General features: G+C 42.9%; 1 protein-coding gene across 7 annotated transcripts in view; it reads left to right on the plus strand.

The window, feature by feature from the left end:
- GTF2I (general transcription factor IIi) overlaps positions 1-19,820 on the plus strand; it is a 78,704-nt gene that overhangs the window by 38,502 nt on the left and 20,382 nt on the right. For all 7 annotated transcript variants that reach the window (XR_005102220.1, XM_037375112.1, XM_037375113.1 and 4 more), the window contains 8 exons: positions 1,773-1,835; positions 3,505-3,606; positions 8,240-8,305; positions 11,943-12,126; positions 13,915-13,973; positions 17,851-17,922; positions 18,615-18,798; positions 19,165-19,244. Coding sequence is in view for 6 of the 7 variants with exons in the window: in XM_037375112.1 (XP_037231009.1) it covers positions 1,773-1,835; positions 3,505-3,606; positions 8,240-8,305; positions 11,943-12,126; positions 13,915-13,973; positions 17,851-17,922; positions 18,615-18,798; positions 19,165-19,244 (810 nt within the window). In the remaining variant the exon portion in view is untranslated. The remainder of the gene's footprint in view (positions 1-1,772; positions 1,836-3,504; positions 3,607-8,239; positions 8,306-11,942; positions 12,127-13,914; positions 13,974-17,850; positions 17,923-18,614; positions 18,799-19,164; positions 19,245-19,820) is intronic.

Raw genomic sequence — 19,820 nt, forward strand, 5'->3', positions numbered from 1 at the left:
AAGAAAGAAAAATCAATGACAGCGTTTGGATTTTATGAAGTCATTGGTGTATATTCTTCTGTTAAAGAAATACATGTAATTGGCATTTAAAGTTCTGCTGAAAGCGACAGCCTGTGATGCAGAAGATTGGCAGAAACAGTTGTTTTCTGCCAAGGAAGACATCAGAGGGGCGTGCTGGCGGTTTTGCCTGGTTTTCCCTTCCAGTAACCTGGACAAGAGGGTGGAAAAGGAACCGGCAGAATTCCCACGTGCCTGGGATGCCCAAGACCAGCAGCAGCTGGTGCAGGTGTCCGAGGTGTCCGTGGGACCGGAGGAGTGGGGAGCATGAGGTGCAGCAATCAGAGGGTTAAGGGGATGCACATCCAAAGTTGTTTTAAACCGAACGAAAGAACATTTGAGAAACAGGAGACAGCGCCCGTGAGCGACAACATTTAGTGAAGGCAGCTGCTGCTTAGGAGCTGTGTGTGTTTTACCGTAAAAAACCCCTTGCTGTAGTGTTTAAACCAGCTGGTTCAGTATGACTTCAGAGATGTCCCATCTGGGAGTTTTCTTCCATAACTTTGTTACCATCTGCTCTGATGTTTTCGCATGTTTCTCATAATTACGGCTATTTCTCAGGGATTTGGTACTGGGCTGGCTGAACCATTTGCCAGTCTCTGTGGCTGTTCTTATATTTCCAAAAACTATGGTTGGTTTTTTTTTATTATTATTTAATTTTTGTTTTTAAACTTTTCCAATGCTCTCAAAAAAGGTTCTAAGTGATTAATTGAGGTGATAGTTATTTTTATGACCACACTTCATGTCTGCTAAAAGACCATTCCCTCCCAATTATTTCCTTTTGTTGTGCTTTGCATTCACTACTTACCTGCCCAGCACTCACTCTGCATTAGATCAAAACCTCATGCAATGTTTTCTATGAACTAGATGATACATTTGACATAGTTTGAATATAAATACTTAAGGTGTCTCAGTAGATGTTGCTGAATCTCTACTGTACATGACATCATGTGAAGAGCTTTTGAAACAGAGATTCCTTCAGACTTGCTCCCAAAGTGATGCACATCCAGCTTAGAGAGATCTGAAAGAAGATACTCTTCAGAATGCACAAGGGCAGCGTTACTCTGCCAGAATAATTAAAATATATTCCTTCATATGCCGCTACTTAGTTTTGAAAGAGTTTCCAATATAATTAGCTTCACTTTTTAAAATTTTACTGCAGCTAAACGCAGTCTGCTCTTGCTCCCACCGAGTATTGATAGGCGTAATCCTATTTATTGTGTTGGTCCCGACTGCCCTGGCAAAAGCAGCGGGATTATGGATTTCCCTCCCATTCCTCACTCTTGCCCTTGCAGCCTGTTACAGAAATCATTACAGTGCAACAGCTAAGAGTCTGTATAAATGGTAAAGAAATACATCATCTGAAGGGGAACAGAGCCTTTGTTTATGTTTTTGGTAATCCTCGATATCAAAGGGAAAAATATTTTTGATTGTATTAATCCCATTAAGCCAAGACTAAGGACTTTCCCACTGTCGATAACACCAACGCTGCACTGCTGCACATGCAATTTAGCAAGTATAATCCCCACCTCCGTACCCTGGTCTTGAATTGCTTAAAGGCTTACGGTAAGATATCTTTGCTTCTGGTTTCGTTGCACGCTGTGAATGCAGGGGGCTGCTTTGACAAGTGTTAGTTCAAAGACAAAGTCATGGAGTGCTTGGTTAAAAACCTTTTCCGTGTGCGTTTGTCAGCAATCCTGGTTTTCCCCCTCCAGATGCCTCCCAGCATGCCCCGTCAGAAACGAGCGAGGATCCGGAGGTCGAGGTCACCATCGAAGGTTAGTTCTCCGGTTCATTGACTTCAGTCCATTGGGCGTTTTTACAGCCAAAAAAAATGTTTTACAATGCCTGCCTTACTTGTCACTGATTAAATAGGATCATGTGCCAGCGTTGCCTGCAGTTTGGATTCTTGCACTGCTTGGCAAACATACCCACTCCAGAAGTCTATGTTATACCACCATTGTGCACTGAAGCGTGTTGGACTTACTGGGCTGGTTTTGAAATGATGTGCGACAGATCTTTGCATATTTTTCAAGCCTCGGTAATGAAGAATACTCCTTATTTAATAGCATTTTTAGGTTTTAAAAAGATTTTGCATCATTCGTTCTGAAGAGCACATCCTTTTACAAGCACACTGTAGTTATATAAAATTTCTACATAACACTAGCTTCTGGGAAGAATTGTACCATAACAGAAATTATGAGTTACACATGTTATTTGTTTCATATTGATAAATATGAGATAAAAAACACTAAACTTGGCACCTCCCTTTCTCATCTGAATAGCACTAAAGCCACTAACCAGTACCCTTGTGGGTTTTGTGCTAGGATGTGTGTTGGAGGTCAGCTTATTTCTTTTATTTGTGAATTATGTGTCCTGTAACTGCTTTAAAACACTTCTGAGATTAGCTTTTGCAAAGCTTGCTTCTGGAATGGGTAAGATTAAGACCACCAAATCAGTGATTTAGAAATTAGGTGATGCATTTTAGGACAAAGTTGATACTTCTGGCATTACTTTCACCATTTTGTAATCCAGCACTAAAAGAATTCTTACATTTCCTCAGCAGAAGTTCTGTGTATACATGTAAAAACCTTTACCACAAAAGTAAAAATGTTCTGAAAAGTTTTTCCTTTAACAGAATATAATGCAACCGCATAGGTGCGAGAGATGTCAATATGGACTATTACTTTTCCTACGTAAGGAAGTGCCGTTGGTGACCTGGGCAGATGCTATTCTGTGTGTGAAATTAACTTTCATTTTCTTAATTTTTCTGCTTGAACCATTACTTTTTCTCTAAGGTTGCAGGTATCGGTAATTGGACAGTCTTAAAAACTGGTTAACTGGTAGGGAAGGTAGTGTTTCAAGTTGGGGAGTGACTGGCAAGGTAGCAGCTCACTGAAAAATAACTGGGGTTTGCAGTTTCCCCCCTGTCTGTGTGTGTTCGAGCCTGTTAAATGAATTTCAGTTTCATCCATCAATTTTACATGGGTTTGAAACCGGTTTTAGTGCCTTTGAGCTCTTCAAGATACAGCTTAGGTACTGGATTTCAAGACTTGTTACTGGAAGGTTATTTCCAATGAGAGAAAAAACTTGTAGTTTATGTCTGTACAGTTTATTTACAGATTTCTTTTTGTCATTTTACGGTCATGAGATGTCCAGTTGCGTTTCAGAACACAATATTATTTTCCTTAGGAAGTACAGATGAAGCTTTGCTCTTTGCTATCTTACAACTTGTGCTGGCTCTTTTATGCAAGTTGTTCCTACGCAGGCCAGTAGCTTTCTAAAGTTACTCAGATAAGTAATTCGTTGCAAAATGTGATGCATTTATACATAAAAATAATAATTTAAAGTTCAATACTTGCATTAGAGCTTTGAAATTCAAAGCAGTTCCAAGGGTGCACATGAGTTTCTCTGGACATAAACCAGATATTTTTATGTTTCTGTAAGATGATGATGACTACCTGCCCACTAACAAGAGACCGAAGAACACAGAGTCATCTAACGAAGCCACCAATACTGGGAGAAGAAAAGTGAGAGAGTTCAATTTTGGTAAGATAAAAATTGAAGATTATTTTGTCTCTGCTTTGTTTTGTAAAAAAGATACGACACAATTTCACGTGGCAGGGGTGGGACACGCCGGTGTGAGCATTCATGTAAGAGCCCAGGGCTCTCCGTAGATGCATTGCAGCAGTCTAATCGTCAGCAGCAGCAGCTACCTCTGCTTCTTGTTATTCCAAGTGACCGTCTAAATAGACACTGCAAGTGATTTCATAAAATGAAGATAAATCGAGATTTTTGCCAGCCGATTTGTTGGGCCAGAAGCAAAGCCTGTGTTTACTGGCGTGCTGAATTACAGCAAACGGGAGGGCAGGAGCCCGTCCGGCTGGTCTTTCTCCATACGTGCTGCGACCCACGAAGATGTGCGGAGGGGAGCCACATGTGGGAAGGAAGGTAACCAGACGATTTTGGTCCCTGACGACACACCAGCGGTTGGGGTCTTCTTGGCAGTGTTCTTTTAGCACACCTTCTGTGGAGTTCGCAGTGCAGAAACGCACCCCCACACCGTCGTTATTCTGGTTAAGGATACTTTATCCATGTGATGTGTCGCGGCCCCATACCTCTCGTTTATTTCTTGCTTTGGTTTGGTTTCTGGGCAGACAGCCCATGAATCTGTGTATTTCTGTGAGGTTCTGCATAATCGGGAATATGTCCTTTGGCACAGTGTTTGAGATGTTTATTAGGAATGCTGGGATTTGAGGTCAATTGAAAAATCCCCACAGAACCTCTCCTGACATCTGTTTTGCGTGAAACATGTTATTTCATGCTAATTTCAGTGAAAATGAATAAAACATTGTTGCGAGCTCTATTCTCAAAAGATGGCTAATACTAATAGGCAGTTCCACGTGTAGCATCAGTTAGTTTTGGTTGGGTCAGGCCAACATAACGGCAGTGTTAGTAGAGGAGGAGATGGAGCCGTTAATACTGCAGAAGCGTTTGCTGGAATATATTCCCTTAGCAGAAAAAAGCATCTAAGCTTGGCAGGCCGGCAGTGTTTGGGGAGAACAGGCGGTGAGGCTGATGAGAGCAAAGGTAATAAAATATGTGGATGATAAAAGTTTGATCTTTCGATGTTGAAACGCTGATTAAAGGACTTCTCACAGCTTATCTGCTCGCCGTTGCTTCTGAGTTGACTTGGTAGATTCTCCCTCTGAGCTGTTCTCAAGTAAACTGCTCCTACCCACCAGCGGTGCAGTTTTTGCAGCTCACAGGTTATCAGAGATCTTTAGACCTGGGCTTCCTAAGTTGTGTCAAGGTTGTTGTCCCTCCTAGTCACTTCTGGGGTTCGCCTGCGGACAGCAGCGCTTCTCTGCGGCATCGCAAGGTCTGCATAAAGCACAGAATGAACGTGAGAAGCTGTCATGAGAAAGAACAAGTGTTGGTAGGTTGCAGTGCTGCTGTTGGGACGTTACAGAAGACTTTGCACCTTTGTCTAATGAAATCTAATATTAGATATTTGGAGAGGAGAAAGGAGGTGTTTAATTCTGTCACGAGTCGCTGCAGAATGACAAAGGCACACGTGCTGGGAGGGAGCTAGAGGTGCTTGAGAGACAAACCTCCTCTCATCTGATGACTTTTCAGTGTTTTCTACAACAGAGATGCAGATGTTTGTTGGCTGTGAGTTGGAGACACTGACTGTACATCAGCCCCGAGTCAGAGGTCAGGTACCGCGGGTGGCCTGAGAAACAGGGGGATGTGCTGTGCCCTTAGTTTTCATGGAAACAAGAAAAAAAGATAATTGTACCCGGGGCGGGGGATGAAAAATGTCTGGTAAAATGCTTGATAGCAACGGATAATCTTTGGAGAAGGGAGGTTGGATTTCAAAAATACTTCTGAATCAGCTATTTAAGGTTAAGAATACCTTTGCTGAAAGGAATTGCCATTGTCAGTAAAAATACCTTTCTGTGGTTTTTTGCGTGCTTAGAGATTTTATCAAAAGCTCAGAAGCTTCAAGCTGTGTTTTGCAGTTGTGTCATACCAGTTTAGTGGAAAAAAGTCCCTTAGCTGTTGTCTCACTACGACAGTGATGGGAAGTGTGCATGGTTTTTCCCCATTTTGACATGCCCCTGAACACGGGTTTTGCCAGCCTGCAGCGTCGTTGGAATTGCTATGTGGTTTTCCTTTTATTTCCCCCCAGAGCACTGTGTGGTGTGTTGATGGGAACAGGAATGTGCTTAGTACCTGAGCGACGTTTTGTGTGCATTGTGCAGGTTGCCCCTGCTGACATGGGCGTTATCCTGGAGCACGTCCCCAAGGAGCAGAGGATGGGCTAAACTGAAGAGACCGTGGACAGGCTGGGAAGGTTTTCAGGGTTGTTATTTATTTGGGGTGGTGTTGCCCATGTGTCAGAAGGTGTGTGTATAGGAACAGAAGGCAGCTACCACTTCCCTTGGTGCCTACAAGAAAACTAAACTGCTTTGCAGGGTGTTTGCAAAAAAAAAAAATAAAATACAAAACAGAGGATCAGCTTAGCTTTGTGGTGGGTCTTCAGCTTCGCGACATGTGTGACAAAAGGATGTTTTTACAGTAATTGGTCTGAATCCAAGAGGTTAATAATGCTAGCAATCTAATTGGAAATCATGCTGATTGATAACTCCTCTGAATTTTTATTTTCTCTTGCCTTACTTGGCAATGTGCTCATCAAATACAAAAATAGCTAAAAAACCCAGTGTACTGATCAAAATGTTTTTTGAATGCCTATGCTCTGGTCTAGCCACCACTCCAAATAAACGTGTCAGTATTGCGGTGTGTTCAATTATTAATCCTGTAGTGTTTCCGTTGGAGAGGGGCCATGGAAGTAGTTGCTTGAAAAGATTCACGTGGAATATTTGGCCAGGGATTGCGGGGCTTGGTGGCAAGAAGCTAAAGAAAAAGAAGCCTTGACAACTTCGTGGCTCACATAGGAATGCTCTCATGAGCGTGCTAATGAGCAGAGGGAGACCAGGCTGGGTGGGAGCAGCTTCTGAAATTGCAGCAACAACCAATATTCGGAAGAGTGGTTATTTCTGTGCTTTTTTACGGTTGCTCTATAATGCAGCGTGACATTCTTCCTGGCTGCTCTCCCTCTGACAAAAGCCAGCCTGAGTTTTAGGGGAGATCGCTCACCACGTTTGCCACAGAGCTGGGTGAACTGAAGGGATCGCAGCTCCTCTGGGTGACAATCTGGGGTGACACAGCTGCCTTGGGGAACCCTTGTCCCAGCACCGTCCCTGTGTGCTCCCCAGCTCCGTGGAGTAAAGCAGCATTTCCACTTCAGGCCAGGAAGTATTTTCCTGATTCTTCCTGCTAAAGCTGCTGTTGATGCAGTGTTGATGCATCTGCAGGTAAAGGGGGAAATACTACAACGTTGATGGGTACAGGAATAGAAAACATTGAGCCCAAGACGTGTTTATCAGCTAAGAAGCTGTGCACTACAGGGGAACGGTAAAAAGGGTGGCAAAAACAATTATATATATTTATCCACAGGGGGTGTTTTCCTTCAAAATATAAACAGGTTAATTGATGTAGGTGGTACACCAGGTAACTAGAATAAAAAGTTTAGGTGTGGGTGCGAGGCAGCATGCAAAAACACTCTTTCCCCCTTAAACCAGGTCTTATTCTTGCCCACATCTGAAGCGTGCTGTCCTATTGATATCCATGAAATTATATTTTAAAAAGTAAAAGCTTAAACATGGCCACCAAAGTTGTGTACATTGGTCTGAGAATGAATATTTAAACCCCTTTCGATACGGACTCAAAACTCAGTCCTCCGTCTTGTCTGATACAAGATTTTTTTGACAACTGGAAGTGTAATAGCTTGAATGGCCTCATTTTTTGACTTCTGTCGTTACTAGATTCAAGTCTTTGGTGTTAGAAATAAGGTGTAAGTACACTTGCTTATTAACTTGTTCTTAAAAGGCCAGCCAGCATCTGGTACCATCTACAAAAGGATTGTGGCATTTAAGAGCATTGAGACAGGACGAAAAGCTGTGAAAACATCCAGTCTCTGTCACAGGCAGAAAATGAGATGTTAAAATTCTGCCATTTAATCCAGCTTTCCATGGAACACACGATTGGATTTGGATAACTTCTGTCTTGCAGCCTGTATCTTCTTTCAGAAAGAGGATTTATGGGCCTGTTTTGCAACATCAGGACTTGGAGAAATGCTGGATTAAGGTAGAGGATGGCACGGTACCTCCTGACCCAGATAGTTGTACAGATTTGCACCAAAACAACTTCATGTACTTGCTGTAAGCTTTATCAGGCTTCACTAATTAAGCTTTTCAGCACCCAGCTTTAGATAACTACCAACAGCAGCTGCGAACTGACTTTACCCTGATGCCAGCGAGAGCTGCTGACCGAGCCATCAAAGAGAAACCAGTTTGGGAAGTTACTTTGGCCTCATTTATGTTTGGATTTGCTTTTATTATTTATTTTTTTTTCCCCAAACGTGATTTAATATCTGCACAAGTTTTGGAGGTAATCTTAAAGCTTTTGTTCTGTCCTTTTTCTTCCTGAATGTGTCCATACATGTGAAGGTATAGCCTGTACCGTACTCCACGGGCACTTGTGTGCAAGCAAGCAGTAAAATCACATGGCATGTTTTCAGTCTGTAGCCTGATGTGTCCTCCTCTTTTCTTTGCAGAGAAATGGAATGCGCGAATTACAGACTTGAGAAAGCAAGTTGAAGAGCTGTTTGAAAAAAAATACGGTATGTGTTCCACTCCAGATGATCGCCTCTAGTCCTTTGACACTGGAAGTCACAGCCCTCTGGCGTGCAGCTTGTTGTTGGCTCAGGAGCACACCGCTGCTGACCGCGCCGAAGGGTGGCATATTATTAGAAGGCTTAAAACTGGGAAAAGTAGTTTTTTTTGATGAGCAGAGTGATTTCAATATTGAGTGCCTGTGTTTGGCACCCAAGTGCAAAAGTTGATTCTGTTGTTTTTTTCAGTCGTGCTCAGTTTCCTGGAGCTCCAGCGTGCTCGTGTCTTGGGCACCCACATTGGAGAGAGTTGGCCTTTCTTCTGTAATTACACCGAGTCCTTAAGTGAAATAAACCTTTAAAATGGCTCTGGGGAGAAGTTACCACTCTTGGATTGTTCCTTTCTGATGATGATTGATTTTGCAGTGAGGCAAGAATTACATGTTAATGGTTCTTGGAGAGAAAAAGCAGCTCACGTGGCAGACTTTGGCATTTGTCTCCAGATGCTGCATCTAGACGTATTTTGTGTCCACAGACTGAAACAGCATCAGCAAGAATTTCAAAATAAATGGTGGTGCTGCTCTGCCCTACCAAGTGGAAGCGTGTGATTCAGCGTTATTACATGTGTTGGCTGTGACTGTCATCTGACGTGAAACAGCCCACTCAAAGCAATTCACGCCAAGTAAATAGAGCTCAGGGTGTGGTTTGCAGGATCTTAACTGCTCTAGAAAGGGGCATCGTTCTTGGGGAACTGCTTTAATTTTGGTTTTGGTGTTTACACGCAGCCAGCCAAAAAATCTGTTGCATATGGAACTATTCCTGACTTTACATAGCCAGCCACATTGTATGAAATTATCCCCTTTTTCCCTGTGGGTGACAGCACTTTATTGAGGCACAAACCAATTCCGTATCAGGTTCCAGTTCTTTCTATCCATATGAGCATGTGGTTTCCTATTTGCTGCGTTATCAGTTACCATTATCAGTTCTGGAAGTCCAAGATGCCCAGAACGATCCTGGAATTCGCTGCCTTCTGCAGCTCCGAAGTGTTGCGCAGGGTCGGTTGCGGTCATACTTTACAACTGTCTGAAAAAATAGTTATTTTTGTGTTCAGTTGTAAACAAAATGGGATTACTTTTTCTTTAAATACAAGGGAATGGCTCACAAACACAAATTTATAAAAAGGAAACCTATGTTCTATAGGATTTCTATGCAAAAACGTGTAGGGTTCCCAGTGTAAGAAGCCTTGCTGCGGGCGGTGATGCTGGTCGTGTTCTTAGGCTGTCGGAAGAGTATCTGCCAAAACATTCGCCGATTTAAGACAAGTAGAGACTCTCACTTGTAAAAACTTACCTGTTGTTACTTCTTTAAACACTTTTTCTTCTTCTTTTTTTTCTTCTTTTCTTCTTTTCTTCTTTTCTTTTTCTTTCTTCTTTTTTCTTCATTTTCTTTCTTCTTCTTTTCTCTTCTTTTCTTTTCTCTTCTTTTCTCTTTTCCTTCTTTTTTCTTCTTTTTTCTTTTTTTCGTCTTTTTTCTTCGTTCTTAATTTTCTTTCTTCTTTCCTCTTCTTTCCTCTTCTTTCCTCTTCCTTCCTCTTCCTTCCTCTTCCTTCCTCTTCCTTCCTCTTCCTTCCTCTTCCTTCCTCTTCCTTCCTCTTCCTTCCTCTTCCTTCCTCTTCCTTCCTCTTCCTTCCTCTTCCTTCCTCTTCCTTCCTCTTCTTCTTTCCTCTTCTTTCCTCTTCTTTTTTCCTTCTTTTTTCCTTCTTTTTTCCTTCTTTTTTCCTTCTTTTTTCCTTCTTTTTTCCTTCTTTTTTCCTTCTTTTTTCCTTCTTTTTTCCTTCTTTTTTCCTTCTTTTTTCCTTCTTTTCCTTCTTTTTCCTTCTTTTTTCCTTCTTTTTTCCTCCTTTTTTCCTTCTTTTTTCCTTCTTTTTTCCTTCTTTTTTCCTTCTTTTTTCCTTCTTTTTTCCTTCTTTTTTCTTTTCTTCTTTTTTCTTCTTTTTTTTCTTCTTTTTTCCCGCTGAAGCTGTTCATAATGCCGCGTCTTGACCTTTAGTGATGTTCTTGATTATTTATTTTTTTTGTCCCGTGGCTAACTGGTTCAAAACCACCCCTTGCCATCTGAGCCTTGCCTGCTGGGTTTGTTAATGCTTTTCACGACTTGTCACAGCAGCCTCGAGGGCTGAGAATAATGATTTTTAGTTTCTTGGAAGAGGCATATGACTGCAATAAAAATCTACTTTAATGAAGGACTGGTGTGAGGCACATCATCCCTTTTGGTGGTGGTTCTGCAGCTCCTTTGGCGCAGGTTTGAGGAAGGTGTCTTTAGTCTGTTTGCTGAAGAGTCATCTCCAAGTTCCTGTCCATCTCTCTGCGTATCTGTTCCATGTCTCCAGTTTTGGCTATCTTATATTTGGCAGTGGAAGCCAAGTCGAGTAGAAACACAGCTCTTCTCACAGTTTTCCAAAATTTTCATACTCAGGTCTCATCAGAATATAAGACTAAGAAACACAGGGTATTTTCAAAGCTTTCTTGTTTTGTGATAAACGTACCTAGAACTGTTCTGCTTTCAAGTGGCAGAAAGAGCGTGTTACCCAAACACCTTTAACCCTAAATTGTTTTATTGCTTTTAAGAACTTGTGAGTTAGCGGGAGCGGTTTGTATACACCGATGTCTGAACCATGGGCCATTTTTGCCTTTTAAGTTGCTTGAAAAGGCGCCCTGAGTAATTTTGTGTTCAGAAACGCAGGAATTTGCCCTCAACTTGGCCTTTCTCTCCTCAAATAGCTTTTGCATCGAATTTCCACAGCAAAACAACAGGATGTACCAAAGTGTTTGCAGACCAGTCGGACGGTAACAGAGAATTCTTGTTGCATGGGCCACAAAATTAACGGAGTTTCGTTTCTTAGAAAGAAACGAGCCCTCTTGGTATTTGCAAATCCTCATGTTCTGCAGGGTCTGCCAGCCTGGTAGCTGTATTGCTATGATTGCCATCCTCCGGACTTAAAATAAATACTTTTGGTTATTTCCCATTTGTGGGTGAATCTTTTCCTTGCTTTTCATTTGCTTCCCAGATTTCATCAGTTGGGCTATGCTTTTCTCAGGAGTGTTGGAAGTGTATTGTTTATTTCATCCACGGTTCCTTGGATTTCTAAAATACGCTGAAGTTTAGGAGTTCGCTCCAAAGAAGGGATGTGTGCCCCACCTCCAAGGCATTAATGACACTTCTACACCCAGTAGTAGTAACAAATAATAATAATCAGAGCTAATGAACTGAAACATGCTTGGTTTATCACCAAGTCTAGATAATTTCAGCTTTCACAATGTGCTGTTAAACAAAATCAAAATACTGTGAAACTTCACTGTTACACGTGCGGTCTCTGTTACTAAATGTTTGCGGAGTAAAGGGCAAAGAGGAGCATCTGTGTATGTATGCAGCTCTGCAGCTTGTTGACTGTGATGTGGAGTGATTTTGCTATAAAACAAAACCAAACCCCTACAAATATGAATTTGTATTTGCTTGCATGTTGAAATGTGCTGAGGGCAGTATTGCCCGTCTGTTCGTTTTAATGTATTTCAGAGGGGCATCAAACAGATAACTTGAGTAGAGCTACAAGGTAGTCTGATGTTTCTATTCTCCTTCTTTCTTAAAGCTCAAGCTATAAAAGCAAAAGGGCCAGTGTCTATCCCGTACCCACTCTTCCAGTCACATGTGGAGGACTTATATGTGGAAGGGCTCCCAGAAGGAATTCCCTTCAGACGCCCATCCACCTATGGCATTCCCCGGCTTGAGAGGATACTTCTAGCAAAAGAGCGGATCCGGTTTGTGATTAAAAAGTAAGGAATTCTGCATTTTTGTTCGTCTGTTGCTCGTCATTCTCTGCTGGCTCTGCTCTGCTTCATTTTGTCTTCAAGAACTTCCAAATCGATTTCTAATGATGTGTTCTTTTGCTGTTACTAACAAGTAATGTGGATTTGATGTTCGCTCTGATAAATTCAGCTTATCAGATCACCAGAGCACCTTCTGAACAGATCTCTTCAATGGCATGGACTTCTTGTCCTGGGCACATCTCTTTGTACTGTTTTAATTTAATTGGTTGTAATACATGTTGAAAGCCATTGACTTGGGGATATTTCTGAGCATCCTGGCCTCAATTTCAGCTTGGGCTTTTATTTTTTTTTCTCGCTGGAATGCCGTACCAAGGTGTCTATGGCCATATCTTTATGTAGCATCACCTGGGGCAGGCTTGAGCCCAAAATAGCTACTGGTTCATGTGATGTAGTTGGTTGCATGTCCTTGGTGTGTCTGGAGGTAGATCAGGTAGTGAACATGACGGGAGACCTTGGATGTAGATAGAAGTTCCTTGAGGGCTCCATTGCCTGCTGTAGCTAGCCTGCTATCTGTTACCTTTTATCTATTATGTCTATTATCTATTACGTCTGCCTTTAAAGGCGTGAGATGTCCTGGGCTCCCTCCGTTCTCTTTCTCTCCTTTCTTGTTTGACATCTTTCCTAGGACCACCCTGCATCACTTTCTGCAGAGGCAGGTGGGGCTGGAGGGCACCGATCCTGAACGCAGGGTGCACAGAGAGAGGTGCCTGCGCCGGTGGGTGCTGAGCACTGGCTCTGGGAGCTGCAGGGCACTTTGGGATCCAGCGCTGTGGTGGTGGGTGGGTATTTCCCTTGGAGGGTTGGGTGCTTGGCGTCAGATGGGCACGATGCTTCACGCTGCAGATGGGCATTGACAGTTTAAATGGAGCTTCTGTGGGTAACAACTGACGTTTTCCTTTTGTTCAGTGACGGAGGGTGTAATCCAAGGGTTTTCCAAGCGGAGAGGAGCCTGTTGGTTGCAGTGGTCAGGCTCAGCGTGGTGGTGGTGACAGCCCGTGCCTCTGTGCGTGCTGCCGTCTGTGCGGGTCCTGCTTAAATTTGAGAGGTTTATGTTCATCCCTGTCATCCTAAGGCTTGCAGCTAACCAGAAAAGAGGAAGAAGTGTAGATCTACCTTCTCTCTCACTTAAAATCAAGCACTATACGTAGATTTTAATATTTATGCAATACTGACACCTGCTCTTGTCAAATTTGTCTTAGCTGTTAACAGTAATTAATTTACGCTGTTCATCAGTTTGGTAACGTGCGGCAACCGCAGCAGCTCAAAAAGCAGTTCAGCTCTATGAGAAATGTCAGAATTTAAAATTACTTTTGTTGTTGTTGTTCTGATATGGATAAAACAAGATGTATTTGGGAAATAGAAATGCCTGTTTTAAGATTTGAATTTTTAAAGGTTATTTTTTTTTTATATGCATCTTTGTTTCTGGTGAAGTGTGTTTTAGACCTCAGAGATACTTTTAACGTAATCTTGTGTGTTTCCGTGGAATGTTATGGCTCAGGCAGATATGAGTATCGGGTATGAAAAATGTTTTTGTCAGTAGGTTTCTAACCAGCTCTTACAGTACTTTGGTGCTAATTGGAATTTAAAGTTGGGGATTGTGACGTCCCCTGTTATGGTTTGGTTTCAGGTTGGTTTTTTTTTTCCTGCTGATCCTTCGGCTGTAAGTGTAGGCTGCAACATCTGGTTTATCAAAGTATATGTCACTGTTGAAGAACATTATCTTAAATCTTTTAGGCACGAGCTTTTGAATTCGACACAAGAAGACGGACCGTTGGACAAGCCTGTTGCAGGAGGTAGGTCTTTGAACGTGTGAGTTGTGCAAGCACGGCGTGATTTCCTATCCATCAGTTTTACCAGCAGTTGCCATGTGCTTTTCCTAAGAACACATTGCAAATAATTCCTCTTGTTCTGAATGTCCTGTAGCTGCAAAGTGACAGCAATTTTCCACTGGCTTGGCCCAGCCAGCGTGACTTAACGCTGCCAACTGATCTGCTTCAGCTAGCCAGAAGGAAAAAACAATGAACGAGGTTTTAGTCTGGGGGGATACAGAGAAAAGGCAGCAGTTCCCATAGTTCATGGAGTTTACTGGGTAGGGAACTGGCTGTAACGTGGAATAATTGTTTGCTTATGCGATTTGCCAAAATTAGATGAACTGAAATGCAGTAATGAACCATACTGGTTATAGTGACATTTGTTGTTGTCGAAATCTCATTTGCTGGGATGATGTGACTTCATTTTCACACCGCAGTGCAAAGACTGTGTCCTCACTGCTTTTGCCCCCAGGAATGTTTCTCAGTAGATTCGTGCTCTTACAGGTTTTGGCTCCATTGAGCACCCATCCGAAAGTAACAAAAATGACAATGTGAAAACAAAACTACAAGAATAGTCTTTTATTACAGTTGCGCCCATGAACTTCTTTCCCCTCAATTCGGGAGAAAAAAAGTTTAGCATGGAAAAAAAATCAAGTTTCGAAAGAGTTGTGCCTTTGTATGGGCATTAGGGGGTAAATTACTTTCCTGGGCTTGTTTTTCTCTTGAGTTGCATTCTACTGTCTCTTGGACTTCAGGGTGGTTTTTTAATTGTCCAATTAAGCAAAGTGTTGAAAGCTTGTATGCCTGAACCAACACAAACAAGTTGCTCCCAGCCCCAAAATTTCTAACTGGCAACCTGAGCCTGGTTCAACTGTGAATTTTAAGTAATTCCAGAGAAATTCTTAGTTCAGACAGAGACACAAGCATATAAAAGGCAGTATCTGCACTACTGCAGCACCATTGTGTTGTATTATATACTCATAGTCTTCTGCTGTAAAAAGTGTGTCAAAGACTGTACTTAAAGTGAATGTTAAGGATCTAAATTAAGCTGAGAAATTATGTCATAAGGACGTCACTTTAACACGTGTGTAGGAATTAAACTTTTCCTGCAGTATCAGTTAACCTTGTGCCTTGAGTCTTAATAATCTGCTGTTCCTTCGAGCACCAAATCTGACTACAAAAATAGTAGGTAGGCTAACGACTGAGTCTTAAACTTAACTTTTATGTTAAGTTTATGTGGGTTTTTTTAATTAGTCCCTTTTCTCTGTTGTTTTCTGTTGTATTGAATATGGCTATACTGATTATGAAGACAAAGCAGATACGTTACATACCCCGTAAAACCCCTGCAGCTGAGAAGACTAGTGGTAACCCATTTTTATGGCAGTGTTATGAACAGTCACTTTATGTTGCTTGTCTCACTCACTGGTACTGATCCTATATTCCTGTGTGCCCTCTGCGTTATTTTGGAGAGGAGAGACCGTCTGTGGAAGCCGTTGATAGTATCCTGGGGACACAGCTCAGAAGGCAGCAGCTGTCTGAGCCTCCTTTCCCGCGGTTTGCTTTTCTCGCTGCTTGGATTCCCCCTTTCCCAGTAGCTCCCAGTCTCCTCTGCTGCCATCTCGGGAAGGAGAGCGATGGAGCACCAGCCTCTGCTCTGGGCTCCCTGCGGCTCCGTGTCCAGCGTCCTGCTCTGTCCCTTGCCCTGCCAGCTTGTCCCCCCCAGCGGGGAGGCATGGGGTGGGGGTGGGGGCTGTATTTGGGCTGCTGGAAGAAAGATGGTTTTCATTCACATTCCTATGGGAAGCAGGCTGGTCAGGAAGGTTTATGAAATAGCCTCAGCCCTGAAGCCCTGAGGTGGCTGATATTGGCTCCAAGACAAAGTGATGGAGCGATGGTTTGGCTCAGGAAAGGGGAGGAGGAGTGTGAGCAGGTGCCAGTGAGGATGGTCCAGCCCAGAGCAGAGGATGCTTCTTGTATGCTGTCTAAACCCCCAGCATCGCAGCTCTCCAGGATCTTGTCTGACTGATGAGCTTCCACTTGATGGCAACAAAGACATTCAGAAGAAAAAAGTGATTTCTCTATGCCCTTTGATCCCTGTCACCTGGCACTGAGGGGACCGACAGGTTCTTTTAGGGATCCTTGCAGAATGACCATTGCAGTAAATGACAGTTACAATTAAAGTTTTATTTTTTATAACAGGATATTACAATTAGTATAGCATATATATTACAATTAGTATAGCATAGAATTTATGATTGGAATGGCACAGGATTTATACAAGCAGAATCAAGACAGCACAATCTATGAGTAGTGTAATACAGAATTCATAATACAACTTAACATATGGTTTCTAATCACCTGGACCCTCTGCAGATTGGGTCAGATCTTGTATCAGTACAACAATCACAATCTAGACTCAAAAACTATATAAAAGAAGAAGAGTCGCTCAACCCTTGGAGGAAGCAGAAGATGGTGGAGGTGTCCCTGGCCACGAAGGGGCCACAGGTCTCCGTGGCCGCCAGCAGCTTTGGTCTGAGCTCCCCTGTAGGACTTGGAACTGCTTGATTTTCGGGATGATGCTCTGCGTGCTGTTATGCTTCCCAGCTCCGTGCTGGGGACATCCCCACCACCGGGCTGGCCAGGTGCCTGGGACCTTCCAGGCCGGTGAGGAAGGGAGCAGTTGGCCTGGTGCACAGGAACCTTGAGGCTGGTAGAGAGGGAAAGAAGAAATTTCAATCTGTTTGGTTTGCTTGGTCCGTGGGACCTGAGGATGAGGGGAAGGGAACGGATACGTGACCCGCTCAGTCTCAGGGAATGGCTGCTTGCCTTGCAAACTGGCATTAGTTATGCTCACCGTGTCACCCGGGGTTGGGAGCAGGGGGTACCGGTTGCAGTCCCAAATGATGAGCACACATGGGCAAACAAAAACAAAAGCTGTCACCATTCCCGCTGCCACAGGTGACAGCACTAACATTGCCGTTGTGCTCTGCTGCTGTGCCAGAGGAGCAGAACCCAGGCTCATGGCCATCCTCAGGTGCAAAACTGTGTCTCGTGAACTCCAAAGCTGTGTGGGTATCAGCCAATAAACAAAGATGCTCAAGTGATAAAATGATGGAAAAACTGTGTTTAATCTAGTTTATTGACCAGGATATGCCAATCTGCATAGCTGCCATGTGTTAGGTTCTGTATCTAAATGACAACTTAACTGATGCCTTAGGTGGTGTCCAGGAAGCATTTTGGAGAGTTGGAACTAAGCTGCTTGTCATCTCAAGAATGACAAAATCCCTAGAGTCACTGGGTGCAGTTATGCATCTCCATTTAAAAAGTATTGCCCACAAACTGGGAGAAACGGATGCTGGAAGTTCAGCGTGAATATACAGCAAGGAGCAAACTGCTGTGTGCACCCGTTGTAAAAGCTTGCTTTGGGGTTGTCAGTGCTTTGAAAATTCCTTGAAGGCAAGTGTTCATCCCATCTGCATACCAAATTCTGCACTGAGTATCAGGATAATTTTTTTAGAAAAGGAAGCTGGCAAAAACCCAATCGTATCTGCAAATGGGATCTACAGATTGGAGGCGGATGATGGAAGCTTTGCAGTTCCTCATGCCAACGCACTGTATGTATTTTGTAGCAAGAGTGATGTCACTGGTTCAATGGAATTTTTATACCGTTTTAATATTTTGTCATTTTTTTATAATTAATTTTTGTAGTTCTGAGTTGAAGCCATACTTCTTCCACGTAGTATTTTCTGGGTTACCTGAGAATGCAGGATGGTTATGCATGCTATAAACTGAATGACTGAAAATATAACCAAAATAATTAGGGAATGTTGTTTTTGTTCTGTGTCATGCTCAAATACAGTGAAAGAGGAGTGGTATGCCAGGATCACCAAACTGAGAAAGATGGTAGATCAACTCTTCTGTAAAAAGTTTGGTGAGAACACTATTATTGTTTTCTTTTCTTTTATGTCTCTGTATTTCTTGAAAGTTGTTTTCGCTGTTCCTTTTGAACATCTACATGAATGAGACCTTTGATCAGCTTTTTCAAATATTTAACATCCTGGCAGCTGAGTGAAAAAGAGTGTATTAGTCTACTGTTTATACAGCAAGGCAAGTTCATAGTTAAATATATATGTCTTTTATGTGCAGCTCTTCTAATTGCTCTCAGTTCCTTCCTATTTGGATTTTTTTTTCCTTTGATGGTGAATAAAACAACTGTTTCTTTATTTATATCCATTGCAGTATCATTAAAATTAGTATTAGGACATTTTTATGTTCTCTCAGATGTAAAAAAAGAATCAGCTGCTTAAGAGCTAGAAGAAAATTGCACCATGAGATAGATAAATACAGATCTATAAAAAATAGATGAAAAACTTGGATAAAACCTCCGTATGATGCCCCAGCGAGGAACCTAGTGGTCTTCAGCAGCAGCAGCATGGTGCAGCAGGGTCGGTCATTACGGGTTTGATGTGCTGAGACTTGGACCCTGCTGGCTGTAGGTACCTTGCGTTGTCCCAGGCGCTGGGGTGACGATGACAACAGCCTGAAGAACTGTTAGCTTGGCTGGTTTTTAATTCAGTTTGATGGCCCTACTGCCCCGTCACTGGGTGTATTTTGTTCCAACAGCCGAAGCCTTGGGGAGCACAGAGCCGAAAGCTGTTCCATACCAGAAATTCGAAGCCCACCCTACTGACCTGTACGTTGAAGGGCTGCCAGAGAACATCCCCTTCAGGAGTCCTTCCTGGTATGGAATCCCTCGCCTGGAAAAAATAATTCAAGTGAGCAACAGGATAAAATTTGTGATCAAAAGGTAAGTTGTTTGTTTTAATGTGTAAACATGTTCAGTTTTTTAAGAAAGAGGCCAAACGATCACCCTTGGTGTAAGCAAGCACTTGGTTTTGTTAAGTCGCGAAGCATTCAGCCTCTACTTACGTCGATTAAATATTAAATAGTTAAATATGTTATAATAAATATAAATATTGAAGATGAAATATTAAGTAGATTAAATATTCTGCATTATGAAGTGGGTATTTGCAATCCAGACAAGTCTTCCAAGGCACCTTTGTGGTGTGAAATACACAACAGAAAACCCCAAAATTTGCGCTGCGTGTCATGATAGGCAGCAGTATGTAATTTGTGTCAAAGATGGGGCAGATGATTTGTTTTTTGGTTGCAGGCCAGAGCTGCTAACGCTCACTTCGACCGAAGTTATTCATCCCATGTCGAAGACCCCAAGTAGGACATCGCCATGTCCAGGTGGGAATGGAAGGGTTTGGTGGGGAAACACACGTGGGTCAGTGCAACCTTTTCCAAGAATTAACGGTGCTGCATGGGTGTGCTGATGTGAAAAGAATTAACTGATGGTTGGGAAGGCGGGCAGCTTGCTGGTGCAGTGCAGCTGGCTTTGGATGACTGGAACGGGTCCTGCTCCGAGCTGGAGCTGCTCCCCTGGTCCGGAGCAGCGCCCTGGAGCCCTGGCACCCTTTGCAGCGCCTCTGGGCTCACGTCAGGTTTCTGCTGGCCAGGAATTGTCCTGGCTTCTTGGAAGTGTGAAGTGCCTTTAACCCAGGAGAAGAATCAGATTGAGTTTTATTTGTGAGTGGTCTGGGTTGGACTGTGCCGGCACTTTCTCACTGCAGAAGCACATCGCGCAGATCTCATTAGGTTTTTCTAGGAGTGTGGATCTGTTTGATCCAGTGAGATCCAGCGCTGCCGGGGTATTTCCCCGCACTCATCTCGCTGGATAAACAAACTGCAGCTGTAGGAGATAACTGTGTTGAGCTCGCTGCAGCAAAAAAAAAAAAGGAAGGAATATGGTTTAATAGTCATGTA

The sequence above is a fragment of the Falco rusticolus genome, chromosome 1 (genome assembly GCF_015220075.1).
Source record: "Falco rusticolus isolate bFalRus1 chromosome 1, bFalRus1.pri, whole genome shotgun sequence".
Lineage (NCBI taxonomy): Eukaryota > Metazoa > Chordata > Aves > Falconiformes > Falconidae > Falco > Falco rusticolus.